The sequence below is a fragment of the Mytilus edulis genome, chromosome 6, assembly GCF_963676685.1.
Source record: "Mytilus edulis chromosome 6, xbMytEdul2.2, whole genome shotgun sequence".
Lineage (NCBI taxonomy): Eukaryota > Metazoa > Mollusca > Bivalvia > Mytilida > Mytilidae > Mytilus > Mytilus edulis.
Window position 1 is genome coordinate 15,892,971 of NC_092349.1, and position 18,606 is coordinate 15,911,576.

The following is an 18,606-nucleotide window of genomic DNA, read 5'->3' on the forward strand; positions in this document are numbered from 1 at the left end:
AGACATCAATCAACCAAACAACCCAAAAAACAGTTAGTGGTGCTTAAATTCATCCTAATCAACAAAATGAACTATGTGGATCTGAGGGCATCCCATAGAAGATTCAGAACTATGGACAAAAATGTTAGATATTGTGATTTCAGAATCTGAGGGCATCCCATAGAAGATTCAGAACTATGGACAAACATGTTAGATATTGTGATTTCAGGATCTGAGGGTATCCCATAGAAGATTCAGAACTATGGACAAAAATATTAGATATTGTGATTTTAGGATCTGAGGGCATCCCATAGAAGATTCAGAATTATGGACAGAAATGTTAGATATTGTGATTTCAGGATCTGAGGGCATCCCATAGAAGATTCAGAACTATGGACAAACATGTTAGATATTGTGATTGAAGGATCTGAGGGCATCCCATAGAAGATTCAGAATTATGGACAGAAATGTTAGATATTGTGATTTCAGGATCTGAGGGTATCCCATAGAAGATTCAGAACTATGGACAAAAATGTTAGATATTGTGATTTTAGGATCTGAGGGCATCCCATAGAATATTCAGAATAATGGACAGAAATGTTAGATATTGTGATTTCAGGATCTTAGGGCATCCCATAGAAGATTGAGAACTATGGACAAACATGTTAGATATTGTGATTTCAGGATCTGAGGGCATCCCATAGAAGATTCAGAACTATGGACAAACATGTTAGATTTTGTTATTTCAGGATCTGAGGGCATCCCATAGAAGATTCAGAATTATGGACAAACATGTTAGATATTGTGATTTCAGTAAATGCTGCATACAAATAATGTTTTCAATAATCTAAAATGTGATTTTAAGGTGGTACCTAACACTACAGACTACAGGGAGATAACTCTGTAAAATCAGCAAAACGTTTTAATTACATTGTGTTGTTTAGGGAATATTAAGCTTTTCTATACTATTAAACGAGAAGACCTCATTTTTGGTGTCGCTTCTCTTCTTTCCACAATAAATTAATCAACACGCCTCTGTGTCCTATAGGTACAGTGCATAGTCGCATTTGTCATCCATTCATATGATTATTCAGATTGAGTTATTTTAGGAGAAAAACGAGAAAAAAGGCATCCGGGTATTGTCCCGTCATTGTACGAAATTTTAAGTCAGATTAGACTTCCGGTTTGCGTTTTTCTGTATACATTGTACATATACTACCAATAAAGTGTATTTTCAGAATTTTATCTGCTATCATTTTCAAGTTTACTATCCACGGCAGTCACAGAGTTTATTAAATAGAGAGGGTCTGTATACTATATCAATGATCACCATGGATCGATTAGTAAACTTAGAATTGAAAGTAAATACGCTTTATTTATATAGTAATGAATGTTCATAATATACAGATAAGCGCTAAAATTATTCATGTGAACTTTTGATACTTTTTCTGAAATTCTCCAGTCATTAAATCTTTTACAAAATTCATTGATAACAAAAAAAAAAAAGAAGATGTGGTATGATTGGCATGTTGAAACAACTCTCCACAAGAGACCAAAATGACACAGAAATTAACAATTATAGGTTACCGTACGGCCTTCAACAAAGAGCAAAGCCCATACCGCATACTCAGCTTCAAAAGGCCCCGAAATGACAATGTAAAACAATGCAAACGAGAAAACTAGCGGCCTTATTTATGTACAAAAAATGAACGAAAAACAAATATGTAACACATAAACAAACGACAACCACTGAATTACAGGCTCCTTACTTAAATAAATGTTCATAACATACTAAATGTATGTTCATATTGAAATTGATAGAAAACCAAAAATTGGGAACTTTGGAAATAAAGGTGGAGGGTAAAAAAAAAAAACATTTTCCTGTCCCCAATAACCTATGACTTATGATACTTTTGCTGAAATTCTCCAGTCATTCTGTATTTAACAAAATTCTTCCAACAACACTTTACATACTGATACTTTAAACTACGCTCTGAATGCCCGCGATTTCGCGGGTGTGTTCTAGTCAATGATTAAAATAAGTGTTTGTCAAACTGCTATATAACCAGTGTAATTTTTCTGATTAAACGATTGGTTCAAATTTTTTGAAATTTTTATATTTTTGTCAAAGGGTCAAAGTAAATACTTTGTTAAAATTTTGAGAAAATTAAACGAGCCAAATTAATTTTAGTTAAGGTGTTAGGTACCACCTTAAATAATTTTTTTCTGAATTTATTTATTACTTTATCATTGTTTACTTGATTAAAGAAAGGGTGTACATGTATATCACAAAATCTAATTAATCTAGTACCTCAGTGTTGTTTACTTTCCCCCTCAAGATTGGCATAGGACTGCTATAAACACCAGCTCTTGGTGGTTCTTGATGACTTGACCTTGAAGGTCTTTCCCTTGGTGAATAAGATTGTCTTGTCAAATTATTCTCCTTTTGACCTTGTCCTTCAATGTTTGACCTTGACCTTTCAGGTGAATTGGAAAAATCTCTATTTAGTGACCTTCTAACAGTTTCCCTTGGTGAGTGATCTTCATCACAATCACTTGCATCAACCCCACGGATCTCTTTATAGATTTCCCGCCAAGATGGTGAGCGATTGCGAAGCAAGGAATTGTGGGTCTGAAATGTTTCTTGATATGATAATGTACCATCTCTTCCTTGAGGGAGGTTTTCAGCTGTACATGAAATTTGAGAGTCATTCATCCGTGAATAAGATTTACTATGTTCATCATGAACAGAATTTATAGGACTTAATGAGCGATTAAGGGGGTGTGAGAGTGCTTCTTTATGTGTGGTCAGTTTCTGACGGAAGTTTTTCTGTTGGTCAAATAGTTCATTTTCCATATGCTGTTGTAGATTAAACAAAGATTCTTTGTGAAGTCGATTCTGTTGTTGGAGATCAAGTTGATGTTTTTCTTCTAATGTTTTGAACATCTGCATCCATGTGTTCTGAAGAAATAGAGAACATACAATTGGATTAAATTTGAGATATATGTCAACTAGACAGCAACCAAAGAATAAAAAGAAACCAAATACAGTCTTCAACATTAGACAATTGTGTATGCATGTTTATAAGAAGTTTAAGAGATAATGACATTTCTCTCCATCTTCAAATACAGATTTCATCAATTTGCTCTTTATACATTTATATATTAAAGTGTCAATCTTTTCCAAAATTTGTTGACATACTGATAGATCATCCCTTTTAGCATATTTAGTTATACATGCATATCAATTTCAGTGTAGTGCAAGGCAATTAATGTACAGACCTGTAATTTGGAAAAAATCAGTAACACCCAAATATGGACATGTTGTAATTTTTATGTTATTAATTAATTATTCATCTAATAATCTTAACATCCAATAATTCAATAATTCAATAAAGGTACAATACCTGGCTTGACCTTGAGCTATTTTTAGAATGATAAAGGTATTGTAATATTTGTCTTGATTGATAAAATGTTCTAGCCTAATTCTAATTAACTGTAAAAACTTACATGCATGTATATTCATATTAATAAAAGGATATTTTAACTTTAATATAAGTTGGGTGTTTTTGATGGCATTCTAGTTTTTTTTTATCTCCAATAATGTTAAGTTAGACCAAATAAAAATATATATGTGGTTCCAGTAACCCTACCGTCCCTATTTTTTCGGCTTAAAAATAGCCTACCCTAAAGATTTTATTGTAATTTTTCATTAAGCACTGTTAAAGTCAGAATGTTGCTCCCATAGACTCAATGTAAAAAAAAAACATAAAATAAAAAAAATTCCTACCTACCTACTCTAACTTTTTTTCAGATGTAAGTGGAACCACACATACTTTTTTATTTGGCCTTAGGAGAAAATTTTAATTTGTAAACAAGTTTTGATCACATAAGTTCTTTTAAAGTAATTATATTCATAAGCAATACATGTATCTACGATGAGAATAAATTAAACAAAACTTTTTGACTTTAACACCTAATTTTCAAAATATCAACATAAATTGTTGACACAGAGATATGACTCGCTAGGTTTAAACTTGTATCTCACCCTTAAATGATTTTTTTTTACATATATTAAATCTGAATGAAAACAACTGGAATAGACTTATCAACCATCACCATTAAAGAATTTCTGAAATATTAAAGTTAGTTTACCATGTTAGCCAATGTTAACATTACAAATGTACTTTAAGTTATCATGTCTAATTGTTTTACCTGTTGTTCATGTAAGGTTCTATAGCCAGGTACAGGGCCTGATCTTGGAGGGGTCGATACTGCATCTGTTGAGGTTGAGATCTCTCTCTCGTCACTGTAAGAACCAGTCATATTTCTGCTTTGTGAGGATAAGTTTCCATATCTGGCATACAGTTGTGACAATAAAGCAGATTCTGATTCCGACATCCTCAAAGGATCGGTAGAATGGGAATGATCCATACTCACTTCTGGCGCAGAAGCATTGCCTAAATTTTGATGTAAATTTTGTGATAGAATGTTTCTTTGGTATCTTACCATAACACTTGGATCTGATAAATCAATTTCCCCTTGTGTATTGTATAGATTTCTTGACGGTGAGTAGTCCATGTGTGTAATTCTACTTCCTGGCTGCATTCCATGCCTTAAATCACTTTCATTGTTCAGTTTTTGTAAATTTTCTTCATTTCTTAACTGTCGTCTGCTTGTTTCATAATCATGATCATCATGATGTTTGAATAACACATGCTGGGTTGCTGGAACACTTGACGTTCCAGTATCTTCGTCTGGATTTGATTGTGATAGATTAACATGAGCATAGCCAATATTTTCTGGCACATTTGGATGACTAGCAGTTTGATCTCTTACTATATTGTTTGCCTTATACTGGTCCCTTGGAGACGTAACAGGGCTTTGCTTTAAATCGTATGAATTTTTCATTATTCTAAACGAGCTCTCTCCATTTCTTTGTGGAGAACGATTATTTTCAATTCCAAATAGTTCCCTAGAGTTGTTCATTGTTTGTTGTGGTGTACTTGAACCATTGCAAACATTCTCACTTAGGTCAGCTTGACCTTGAAGTGTGTCTGTCTGCTCCTGGCTTTTATTCTTACATGTTAATATTTCACCTGTATCAATAATTATACATTCCTTTTCACGGGGAGACAACTTACGACAAACTTTATAATTTCCGTAATTAATTGGGTAGTCTGGATAATTTGGAAGAGGATCAAGTTTGGGCATCCCTTGACTACCACAAGCCTCTTCATCTTCACATGGTTGCTGTTCAAGGAAAATATTTTTCTTTTGTGGTTCAACTGGTGTTTGGATATCTGCCTCATTTTCAGAAGACAAATGTTCAACTCCGTTTTCAACAGTTCTTGAAACATTTTGTTCCGTTTCGATTGTATCGTTTAAACTAATGTGCTCAGAAATTTCTTTAATGTCTTCCTGGATCTGATCTGTTACCCGAGTTGCTTCTGCTTCTTTTCTATCAATGACCATTGAAACTGCAATCTCCATGGCAACTGGATGTGATGTAACTTCAGGCTCCCCTCTTCTGTTCCCATTCTCATCAAATTCAACTTCCTGTCCATCTCCACTTTCAGCACCAGAGGGCAGGCATTCTTCTCTAGTCAATGAATCAATGTCTATTTGTAATTCCAGCTGTTCTTTTCTTTCATCTCTTTCATTCTCATCTGTGTCATTTTGATGTTTAACTTGACTTCCATCTCCTTCAGTTGTTAGCCTTTCTTTTGATACTGACCCTTCATCATTTTCAAGTCCTTCGTCAGAAGAGAAGGAAGTATCATTATTAAAAGTAGACACAGCTGTGTCGAGGACATGTTTGACGATTATATTTGCCAAATTGCTAGTGTCAGTAGCACTGCTTTTATCCTCATCTTCATCTTTTTCATCCTTCATAGATTCTAAATCTTCTTCATCTTCCTTTTTCTCTGGTTTAAATTCAGTTTCCATGACAACAAGCTCAGTCTCAGGTTTATCTAAATTTGTATCTTTTTCATCTGAAGTATCTTTTTTTATTTCTTCTGTTTTTATATTTTGCACATTGCCCAATGAAGGATCAAAGGACTCAAAATTATCTTCCGATTTAATGCTAAGTCTTTCATCGATCTGATTAGTATCACTTCCAGAATCGCCATGGTCAGTAACAGTATTCTGCTTGACCATCAGAAGTTCTTCTGATATTTCCTGAAAGTTTCCATTTTCATCATCATCTACAATGCTTTCCTCTGAACGTACTTTCTCTTCATTTGATTTAGGTTCATCTACTCCTTCACCAATATCAGATCTTGCTTTAGTTTCATCTTTTCCCGCTCCAACTACTATGCTTGATTTAGTTTCATCTTGTCCTGCACCAATATCAGTTTTTGATTCTGTTTCAGTTGTTGTAATCGTTTCATCTACTTTAAATTCTTTTTTTTCATCGTCCTCATCAGTTGTGATTTCAACATTTTCATATTGATGATATTCTGTGACTGCTTTAGACGATTGCTGACTTTGATCATCCAATTCCATTTCTTCTTTATTCTTACTATCATGACTCTCACTTATTTCATCCACAATTCCTGTCTCATCTTTTTTATTTTCACTTGAGAAAATATTGTGACAAATGTCACCATTGTCTGAGCCTAATGTTTTACTATCACAGCTTTCAGATTCAGATTGAATCTCTTCCTTTATGGATTCAGTTATTTCTGAACCTTCATCTTCAAAAGTGTCATTTTCATAATCATTTTCCTGACTCTCGGTTCTGATGTCTTCAGAAGGCTCAGAGTCTCCTTGAATCTCAGTTTTAATGTCTTTGAACGGCTCAGTGTCTCCTGGAACGTCAGTTCTTATGTCTTTAGGAGACTGACGGTCTTGCTGAATTTCAGTCCTGTCTTTAGAGGAATCAGTGTCTTGTTCTGTTGTTTTTGTTGTCTTGGCAGTGTCTCCGATTGCACCAATATCTTCAACCTGATTTGATTCTTCTGTTGAAGGAGACTCCATTCTTCTGAAAAATAAAAAAAATTGCAATATACTCATGATACTGTAAAAGCTAAAAATTTACAAATGATGGTATGTAGATGTTTCACGTCCGGCTATCCTGTCCGGATATTGCGGACTGGAATAACCTATTTTACAGACCGGTGTCTGTTTGTCTTTTGGCCTTCATTTTACTCCGACTGCGTTGGTGTTGCTGGTACGGAGTATCAGGTTGTGCTGCTGGCATGGCTGTTTGTATTGCCTCTTTGGAATCTGCATTGAGGACAGGCGATGTGTGTGGTGGTGTGTACTGTAGGTCTGGGTTGTCGATGTCAAACCCTTCTTCGATCCTACTGCGCTTGCCTCTGTCATTTGTGGAGGTGTAGAATACCAGGCGATGGCAGGGCTTTTTTTATTTCACAAAGGTAGAAAATTATATTTATACTAATAAATAACAAACTGGAAATCATACATATAATTTTAATATACCATGTATATTGTCCTTGTCCGATTTTTGAAATACAACAAAATATTGAAATTTAAAAGTTGAGGTTTGTAATTTTTCGAAGATATTTTTGTTGCTACATGTATCATGTGTATCATGAAACATGTGAAAATCCTCTTTCAAGATACAATTTTGTAATTTGAAATATACAAAATTTATATAATTTAAGTATGACCAAATGAAAACAATCAAATTTTATTTTCTAAACTTTCACTTATACTTGTTCATTGTACCTCAATTTAAAGGGATGATTCTGAGGTGTTTCATAAATTGATTGTTAAAGGTCATATTAGTTTATAATACATTTTGTAATACATGTAAAAATTTATAATTTATTTTGGTGAGAAGAAATATGTCTTTTTCCATGTTTTCCCTAGACAGTCAAGGGTCTAACTTAAATAAATTATCACAGAAAAATAACATGCATGTGTTATTACAGAAACTTTCATGAGTTGTCTACTCTTTTTTTCTTAATCTGTAATAATTTAATTTTGGATGTAACGCGTCTTCTGATTGGCTGACGTTATTTTGTTATGAGCCCATAGACATAATTTAGTCATGTGACCGTGACGTCATCAACGTTTTTTTCATGGTTTTCTAAGGTTTAAAATGGAATTTAGAATTAAATTATAAGAAATGACTGTAATATTTTTTCTGTCTATTCGAAATAACATAAAAAATGTGGTGCACACTGTTAAATAACCCGCTACAAGCGTTATTCAGTGTGCACCAAATTTTTTATGTTATTTCTTCATAGACAGAAAAAATATTACAGTCATTCCTTAAATAACATATATAGATAAAGGCAGATGTGGTGTGAGTGCCAATGAGACAACTCTCCATCCAAATAACAATTTAAAAAAGTAAACCATTATAGGTAATATGTTTGTTTTCAGTTAAATATATATTTTATCTTTAATGGGCACATGGGAATTCTTAAAACTTTGCCCAGTAGCTAATTATATTACCTTGATAACTAATTTTCATATTCCATTAATACTATTTTGATAAAACATGGTAAATCAGTGAGACAAGGCCTTTAAGGGCAAACTAAGCTGTAATAACGAGGCTTAGTTATAACAAGCATGTAACTTACTATATGAGAGTAAATGAGACACTTGGAATCTTGCACAGTGCCTCATAACAAGCTCTGATCATCATTTCTTACAATGAACATGATGAATTGAAATATATTGTTATGCAAGTCAGAGCACAGCCTTTAAAGAGATATAGAGAAGATGTAATAACACCCTTTTGTTATTGCAGGAATATTTTTTCTGTAACAACATAGGTGTACTATACATGATTGGTAAACTATGAGATGTTATATCTTTGCAAATATTAGTATGCTTAAAGAAAATTATAATATCAATAGAACTTGAGAAAAATTTAACAAAATAAAGGTTGTATATTTTCCCTTTGAACAATGTTGAATCATGTAGCATATATATATACATATGTTATCAAAGTTTTTTGATAATTTAGCCCACAAATGCACAATAACAACATGTATGTTAATTTCTCTCATAATTTATTCAAGTCACCCTTGACTGATAGATCTTTCCATCCCCTCCAAATAAGTATCCCTGTAACTATAGCTACAAAATCACAGTGCTAAATATCATGGATATTAGAATATTACATTTTTTAACCTATGTCTACAAAATTATTATATTATTAGCTTTTTAAATTTTAGAAAAACAAAACGATGCATAAAGCTGTATTTTTGCAATCAATAATATAAGTTGAATATAAGATAAAGATAATATACCGGTATTTGTAGGTTTTGGATTGTCATTTAAATATTTAACCTACCTGAGCATGGTAAGCTTGTCGGGTAAAAATGTCAACTTTAAACATGTTAAAGGCAGTTTATCTAACGTTTGTTTTAACGGAACTGATGGCCATTTAAACTCTATCTTTTATCTAGATTAATAAAAGACCGAAGTAATAAATCTTGTCGTTTATAAAGTGATTTCTGGATTTAAATGACAATAAAGTCTACATAAAAGTTCAATCTTAGCTTGACACCTATCAACACCCATCTTGTTATACGCTTATCATGAATATCATTACATGGGGATTAAACTTTAATCTGAACTGACAAAGAATCTAAAACTGTCAATACAAAATATTTATTCTGCTTGAATATTGGTCAGTTAAATATAAAGACTCGAAAAATTACAGAACTATATACATTATAAATGCTGTTGAAATTTTCGTACCTCCCCATTGTTGCTGTAGCCAAGGTTACAAACTTTACTGTTACCAATATTGTATGTGCCTATATATATTAGTCAGTCTAGAAAGTATTGCCAGTATTCACGACAAACTTTTAAATCTACAGGCCCGGAGCTCAATTTTTGAAAATTTTTAGTTAGATTCTGTTGGCCTGTAGATATGATTTTTACAGGCCCGAGAGCAATTTTACTAGCCTGGGCTGCCTGGGCTGCCACTCAGCGTGAAGACTGTATTGCTTCAAAGAGTAAAAATCTTCATCTTTGAACTGATCGTCAAATCAATAATTTCCCTTTTTATTTAAATGTACTAGAATACAAAATGATGATCAATTTCAACGTTTTATAACTTTTTCATCATAATTTTCAGTCTCAAATTTGAATTTTAACATCAGTTATCTCCCTTATGAACATCAAGTGGAGAGAAAATTACAAACAAGAAAAACTGGGATTTTAAGTAAATTTATCAAAAATATTTTTCTACGTTTCTTTAGATCTCATTAATTAAATCAGCTTATTTTTTCCCCCCCACGATTTTGGTTGTCAAATATTCTGTTAAATAAAATAAAAGATATTTATGAATTTCCTGCCATCAACCATTTGTCAACAACTAAAAATAAAATTTCTTCTTCAAAATTTTAGTAAAACTCTGTCAATTTGACCATGTTGACTGATACTTTGACTAAACACAATGTTGATCATCATGATCATCATGATCAGATTTATGGTAAACATGATCAATGACAGGATTATGAGGATATAAACCATTCTATTAAAAAACATGATAAAAATTAAAAATATGAGGAGGAATTAAAAGTAGTAAATCCCCAAACAGTTTTAGAAAATAAATCATAACATGGAAGTATTATATTGACAATATAATACTAGTACAGGTCTCCATTTAATATTACAAAGACATGGTCATGTTTCCCTAAAGATCATGAAGATTAGCATGATAATCAAGTCATTGTAAGTAGAATTGTGTAATTTTGTCTATTTTCTTCCTGGGTAAATATAAAGCATTTATTACTTATTTCATAATTACCATGTATAATGAAAAAAGTTAACAACATATATATATATATATATATATATATATATATATATATTAAAAATTAAATACACAAAAAGAGTTTTAAAAGCAGCATTGTCTAGCGCTTTCATCCATCTTGGGACTTTTCAAGACTATGAACGTCGTTATGAACGTCGTTATGGGGAACACATTAGTATTATGACGTAACGTCATTGTTCGTAAAATATTAGTAGTATGACGCAACGTTATTGTTCATGTAACTACTAAGCATTAAGCTTGGCGTCAAACACTTTTATAAATTTTCTTTCTAGTTCTTTACGGTATTCTTCTGTTGGTTCTGTACATTTGAAGAACGGGAAAAATTTGAATTTTCCTCCCGCACAAATATCTAAATGTTCGCTCAACGGAATTTGTCTGTACTCGGGTTGCCGTATTTGCTGTTTATGGATCCTGACCCGTTCACACACACTATTTCCTGTTTGACCGATGTAGTTTTCTTTACAGTTGACAGCAAATACGGCAACCCGAGTACAGACAAATTCCGTTGAGCGAACATTTAGATATTTGTGCGGGAGGAAAATTCAAATTTTTCCCGTTCTTCAAATGTACAGAACCAACAGAAGAATACCGTAAAGAACTAGAAAGAAAATTTATAAAAGTGTTTGACGCCAAGCTTAATGCTTAGTAGTTACATGAACAATAACGTTGCGTCATACTACTAATATTTTACGAACAATGACATTACGTCATAATACTAATGTGTTCCCCATAACGACGTTCATAACGACGTTCATAGTCTTGAAAAGTCCCAAGATGGATGAAAGCGCTAGACAATGCTGCTTTTAAAACTCTTTTTGTGTATTTAATTTTTAATATATAATTCTGTACACCGCTTGAAAAGAAACTTTTTTTGTATATATATATATATATATATATAACTTGTCTAAACATCAACCCAACAATGTTAAATCTGTAAATTTGCTTTCTCAAATTTTTGGTTCTTCCATCGCCGGGATTCGAACCCATGCTACTGTGATATCATGACACCAAATCGCCTGCACTGCAGCCGTCCCGTTAGACCACACGACCACCTGAGCTCTTAAAAATAGAGCTTTCGCTGGCAGTGTGTTACCTTTCCACGTCAGTTTTAATCTAGCGGCGTACTGCAGTACATGATATATAAGGCATGAAGATGTTATTGTTACAGATCAGCTAAATTATCTATAGTAAAGGATCCTACAAATTAATGTAAGATACAGTCACAGAAAATAATTATATTTATAAGTACGTCTGAGTCAGTGACAACTCTACAACAGATGTATCCATCGGATCGCCATCAATGATGGTATATATATATGTCTTTTCTTGATTGTTTTAATTGAACATACTAGAATATAAATGCTGAAGAAGTTTTCTACTGAATATGCTGAATGCAAATTGATAAAAGGCAAAATTCTTTGTTTGAATATTTCATTGTTTTACCTTGATAATTAAGGCTCATCATATTGCAAAATCAATATTAACTTTTGATTGATGCTGAGGCGTTTTGTGATATTTCGTGTCGGTCAATTTTTATTGGTGGAGGAACCTAGAGTGTAAGGAGAGAACCACAGACCTTCCTTGATAAAATTGACAATCCTAGACAACCATAACAACTAAGATTGAAGTCAAGGGCAAATGTAACGGGAACTCACAAACTACTAGCATGACTAGTTAGTAAACATGGTAAATTTGAGATTTAGATTGATTGATTGTTGGTTGCTTTACGTATACGCCGCATTAGCATTAAGAATTAGATAGAAATTTGACTATTTAAGTAAGACTGCCATTACCCCTCAGCTTGGCTATGGTCTGGAGACAAAACTGTCCATAAATTAACAACCTAACTAATACCAAAATACAATGGACAAGTAAACCCCATTCCTAGTAGTGATGGTTTGGAAATGATAAAAACTTGCTAGTGACTTACAAGCCTTGATCATCTTACCAGTAATCATTCAATTCCAATGCCAGCCCATTCAATGATCTAATTCACTTTAACCATCAATTTCTAATTAATGAATGTAAATCTTGATTTCACAGCATGCACATTCCGTTCAGGAAAGATCAATAACAAAATGTTGTCACTACACAAATGAACTTTTGCATGAAAAAAAAAGTTCAAGGTCAAACAACTGGCAACATGTACCTGGTATTAATTTAAAAAAAAATAACTAATTCATTTTCTCAGTGTCATTTAAAAAGAGGGATTTTTTTTATTGGGAGTACTTTATCAACATGACATGTAAAATATTTAAAAGAAAAGAGTAAAAGTCATAAAATTTAATCTGCTAGTAAACTAAAAATGTAAAGTTGTATATACAATGTATCATGTGCGTGTTATTCATCCTTTCTTTATACATGTTATTATTGTTCAGTATCACTGAACTAGTATATATATTTGTTTAGGGGCCAGCTGAAGGACGCCACCGGGTGCGGGAATTTCCTCGCTGCATTGAAGACCTGTTGGTGACTTTCTGCTGTTGTCTGCTCTGTGGTCGAGTTGTTGTCTCTTTGGCACATTCCCCATTTCCATTTTCAATTTTATAACTTTTATATATATGTTTATAGCAATAAACAAAAAGGTCATGAACATGATGAAGGTGTGATAAATCAGGTTTATAGTGAACACTGTATTCATATTTATATAAAGGTCACATTTTGTAGGGAGTGCGTCATTACAAATGCATCTGCCTCAGATTTTTACCAATGTCATGAATGTATATAGCTAGTAACTACATTTGAACATACATAAATACATCATCTGATAGTCCTACATTTGTGATTAAACACATGATACAATCAACCTTCTTTATCATGTTTATATTCAATAAATATTGGTCATGTTGATAGTAATGCCCTTTACTTTTAAGCGCTAAACAGTAATTTTTGGCTACCATTAGCATCAAATTGGTTAATTTTTTCTTATCTTCAAAGGTCTCTTATAATTATTGTTTTAGCATCATTTTCAGAGAGAAAAATAATGTGATGCATCAAAATCTAAGAGAAAGTGTACATTTTATGGTCATGCACAAAAAATTACTTTTCATGTCTTTTAGCAAGAAAATTTTATTGTTATTCTTCATGAAGGTACCCCCATTCCCATATTACTACCCTCACAAACGGTCATCATTATTGATCATTTTGACATTTGAACTATTTTCAGATTTTGTTGTAATATTAGTTTTACAGTACCAACATGACCAGGTACAAATGTACATGTAATGACTAAAAAATCTTAACTATTTGTAAAGATGAAGAATGAAAAATGTGTTGTTTAAAGGTACACATGGTTTGATAATATAACGTCTCAAAATTTCATGCATTGACAATTTGTTTGTAAAATATGTTGCTTATAATTAAGTTAGCGAATTTTTTTGTAAAATCACTAGCATGACTAGTGCAAGCAAGTCAGTTACATGAATTTAAAAGTATTTATCATGTTTATTTATAAATGAAAACAAACATCACTGTATATCAAGGTACAGTGTACATTTGTATTTGAAATTGGCATGGCACATGAAATTGGGCGCACTACGTTTGCGCGCATTTGGGGATTAAAATGTTTTACATTTGCGCGCAGCTTTTGATTACATTTGCGCGCATTCATTTTACAGGTAAACTCAGGTTAAAAATATAAATAAAAATTTAATTAATTATAATTGACTATATTTTTTTTTATTTTCATAATAAATATGACCATGATGACTATCAATTATTAATTTTGAAAATATTTCTTAATTCAAATTATATATTTTCATATTAAATTCTAAAACAAATTATAAAGTGATCATTATAAACTCGTATAGCTTAAAACATACATCTAACTTCATTGCGAATATTTCAAAGTGAAAATTGTTTCAACGAATAGTGATCGTTTTTAAAATTTGTAAATAATTTAAGTTAGTTTGTAAAGTTACACCAAGGCACTAACATTGAGTTTCGGCATGTATACCGACATGTCAAGTAATGCATTTATCAATACTTTAACCTTTAAGATTGGGTATGTTTTAGCATTTGAGCATTTTTATCTTCATATATTTCTAGGATTTAGTGCTTGTGCATAATAAAACGGACTTATCTTTCTCGAAATCCCACTTCAACCTCATCGTTGGTGAGCTGGGGACTAACACTACATGCACTAACGGAATGAGAACTTATACTTGTTAATAATTGAACAAATTATAATTAAATAAGTATTATTACCTGTATTTTACCTGGATTTACCTGTCAAAAAAATGCGCGCAATTGTAATCAAAAGCTGCGCGCAAACGTAATGATTTTTGCGCGCAAATGTAATGGTAATGCGCGCAAACGTAATGCACCGATGAAATTTACTGCTGAGCCATAATATTTGTGTCAAATATTAACTGCTCACAGAATTTATCATCAATAAATAATGTTTCAGCATTCAAAAGTTTAACAAATTGTAATCTGTACATGTCTGTAATCATGGTAATGATATTATAAAAATTTCTATGCAAACAGACATAACCTTTATACTTTTAAATTTAAGGATCATTATGTCGGGCCACACTTAAAAATATTTTGGTTTGCCCAAACCCTACCCAAACATCAAGACACAGGTAGGTACATTTGTACATGTAGGTAGGCATTTTCTTTTCTTTTTCTTGACAAAGAGAAATGTAAGTATCTGATGTTTATTAGTCTTCATACCTATCTGAATAAAAAAAAATATTTTCACATCAGGACAATAAAAGATTTTTTCTAGGTAGGTAGGGTTAGGGCAAACAAACCTATTCTTTTTTATGGCCTCAGATACACTAAATTATACCACTTGCTACACAGTCACTAATTACCTGAGGTCGTCAAGTTATAATAAATGTATAGCCAGTTAAATCTATAATAGGGGGAGGGGGGTAGAAGGGGTCCTGATCCCGTAATCCTTGGCTTAAAACATGAAATCCTGAGGTGCGGAACTTAAATTAATTTAAATCTCGACATCCCGAAATTCAGAAAAAGAATTCCCCGGATCCGGAAAGGATCAATCCCAAAATCCCGAGTTTAATAAAAACCTGATTTCAAAGTCCCGATAAAGGTCCTATCCCCCCTCTATCTATAATACTAAAATTACGAGGTCCAATTTGTCAGCCGTCATCACGTAAAAACGATGAATCAAAGAATTCAACTTTATATACGACTAATATAGTACAAAGGTGTAGACTAAAAATTACACCACTCCAGGCCCTTTTGTTTTCCACGTAATTAATATTGCCAATAATTAGGAAGTTCCGGGTCGAGTCCGATACCGATACCAATAGTATAATCACCTGTTACCTATTACCTTACATGTATCTGTACGTTCCGCATCTGACAGGCGCACCACCAAACGGTGTACTCAGGATTAATATGCTATATACACGGGTCATAATCACAGGGTTGACACTACTTAATTGTCAAATTGTTACCTATTGTAGTATTTTAATCCGTAAGACTTTCTAAGATAACAATACGAATACTAAAAATCTGGAAAGTTTCAATTTGTTAGCGGGCATGACGTAAAACAGCGAATCAAAGAATTCAACTTTATTTATAACTAATATAGGACAATGCTGTTGATTAAAAAATACTCCATTCCAGGACCTTTTGTTTTCCAAATATTTAATATTACCAATAATTGATAAGTTCCAGTTCGACGGGTTCAAACAGAAAGATTTGAAAGCTCACAGGGTTGACACTACTAAATTGTCAAATTGTTACCTATTGTAGTATTTTAATCAGTAAGACTTTTTAACATAACAATACGAATACTAAAAATCTGGACTAAAAATAAGTTTCAATTTGTTAGCGGGCATGACGTAAAACAGCGAATCAAAGAATTCAACTTTATTTATAACTAATATAGGACAATGCTGTTGATTAAAAAACACTCCATTCCAGGACCTTTTGTTTTCCAAATATTTAATATTACCAATAATTGATAAGTTCCAGTTCGACGGGTTCAAACAGAAAGATTTGAAAGCTCACAGGGTTGACACTACTAAATTGTCAAATTGTTACCTATTGTAGTATTTTAATCCGTAAGACTTTCTAAGATAACAATACGAATACTAAAAATCTGGACTAAAAATAAGTTTCAATTTGTTAGCGGGCATGACGTAAAACAGCAAATCAAAGAATTCAACTTTATTTAAATAATCAGTCAGGGGACTTAATTAAACAAGTGATTTTCTAAATCACTGATTCAAGTAACATTATTTCCATAAAGGTTGGAAGTTAGAGTTGTCTTTCTTTAATAATCACCTAATTAAGTAGTACAAATTAATCACTAGAAGAAGTGATTTAATATTAGAGTAGCTTTAAATATAGAATACTAATGATCCAGGGACTAATTATGTTTCTAAACTTATCAGAACCAACATCTGTGTTGTCTAGGATGACCAGGTCATTTCAGGTGATGACCTTGTACTGAATCTAGGATAATGACATAAAAATCACTTGTTTAAGTATCAGACCTCAATTTCCTTCCCAAAAATCACTTCTTTAAGTATCATTCTTTTAATAACCCCTACTAATTTCAACACCCCCGAACAGTGAAATTTTTATGGCGAACAGTAGAATTTTATTACATAATCTGAAAGATGAAACCTTGAACTTCACAGGAAAAATACTCCCACTGCTGTGAAAAATCTTTTAAGAAAGTATCAGTTCATTATGTAAAGCCATTATTATAGCATTTTTTCAACTAAAATAGATTTTTCAGGTAAATGATAGCATCAAAGGCATAAAACTTGCTACTTAAAAGAAGCAAAAAGTTCATATTTTTTAATTTTACTAATTAAAAGATGTTATTTAAACCTATGTGTTTAAAATTTTGAAAAAACTACAAAATCCTAATTTGTGACAAAACCTCGAATTTGCTACTCAAATAAGTGATTTAAAAATCACTTATTTCAGTAAGTCCCCTGACTGATAATTGACAAGTTCCAGTTCGACGGGTTCAAACAGAAAGATTTGAAAGCAGAGAAAATTGTGTATCTTACAATCGGCATGACTTTATCAGATGACAGTACTAATACTAAAATAAGGCTTGCGCATAGTAATATACTTTAATTCAGTCACGGACCCGCGATATCACGGGTGTGTTCTAGTAATATATATAATTGTAAGATGTTTTTTTACTTTCACAAAATTTAGTGATGAAATTACTCCAAAAACATGATAAAGACAATAGACAATGTTGATTTAATTTCATTAGCACAAACACATTTCCATTTAATGGTTATGGCATACAAAATTAAGACAATAAATTGACAATAGTTAAATTAATTTTGTGATACTGAAGTGCGAGCTGACAAAATCCCTGGCCTGGGGGGTGAATACTGTCTGTACCAAAGATATTTGGTTCACATTATGGTTGAGGTTAGGTTAGAGATAGGTGTTATGGTTAGTTCAGTATACATTTATTTCTTATTGGTTGGACAGTTTAAAATAGCCTTCCAGTTCCAAGACGTCATAATTATTTGGACTAGACATTGAAAAAAACATTGAGTGTGCTTACCATGTAATAATCATGTATTTAAACAATGCATAGAAGAATGATAATTTCCATGGACCAAAATTAAATTAACAACAGTAAGCTGCTTACTTTCTCAAACATAAAATTTTAAAGTTCAGGTCAAAACTTGCGTTTGAAGAGGCGCGTTTACCGTTATTTTTCACCACATATATTAATGAACAGCCATACCTTCAGAATGGAAAAGGTGTTTTGTCACGTGAAGATCAAGTGTTGTTGATAACTAATTGACAAAACAGTGTAAATGATATCATTTTGTGGTTTATAATCCGTTTTCGTTATCAAAACAAATAATAAACTCGCCGCTAATTCCTCT

The 18,606-nt window shown here is 32.3% G+C and overlaps 1 protein-coding gene across 4 annotated transcripts in view; it reads right to left on the minus strand.

Annotated features, from left to right (window-relative positions):
• LOC139527245 (putative leucine-rich repeat-containing protein DDB_G0290503) overlaps positions 1-18,603 on the minus strand; it is a 30,928-nt gene extending 12,325 nt beyond the window's left edge. The window contains exons 1-3 of one of the 4 annotated variants that reach the window (XM_071322575.1): positions 18,462-18,603; positions 4,195-6,967; positions 2,291-2,941 (exon numbers count right to left, since the gene is read on the minus strand). In XM_071322575.1, coding sequence (XP_071178676.1) covers positions 2,291-2,941; positions 4,195-6,963 — 3,420 coding nt within the window. In that variant the 5' untranslated portion in view covers positions 6,964-6,967; positions 18,462-18,603. Of the gene's footprint in view, positions 1-2,290; positions 2,942-4,194; positions 6,968-18,275 lie in introns of all 4 variants that reach the window. The other 3 variants (XM_071322578.1, XM_071322577.1, XM_071322576.1) reach the window with 3 other exon arrangements.
• Between the last annotated feature and the right edge of the window lie 3 nt (positions 18,604-18,606).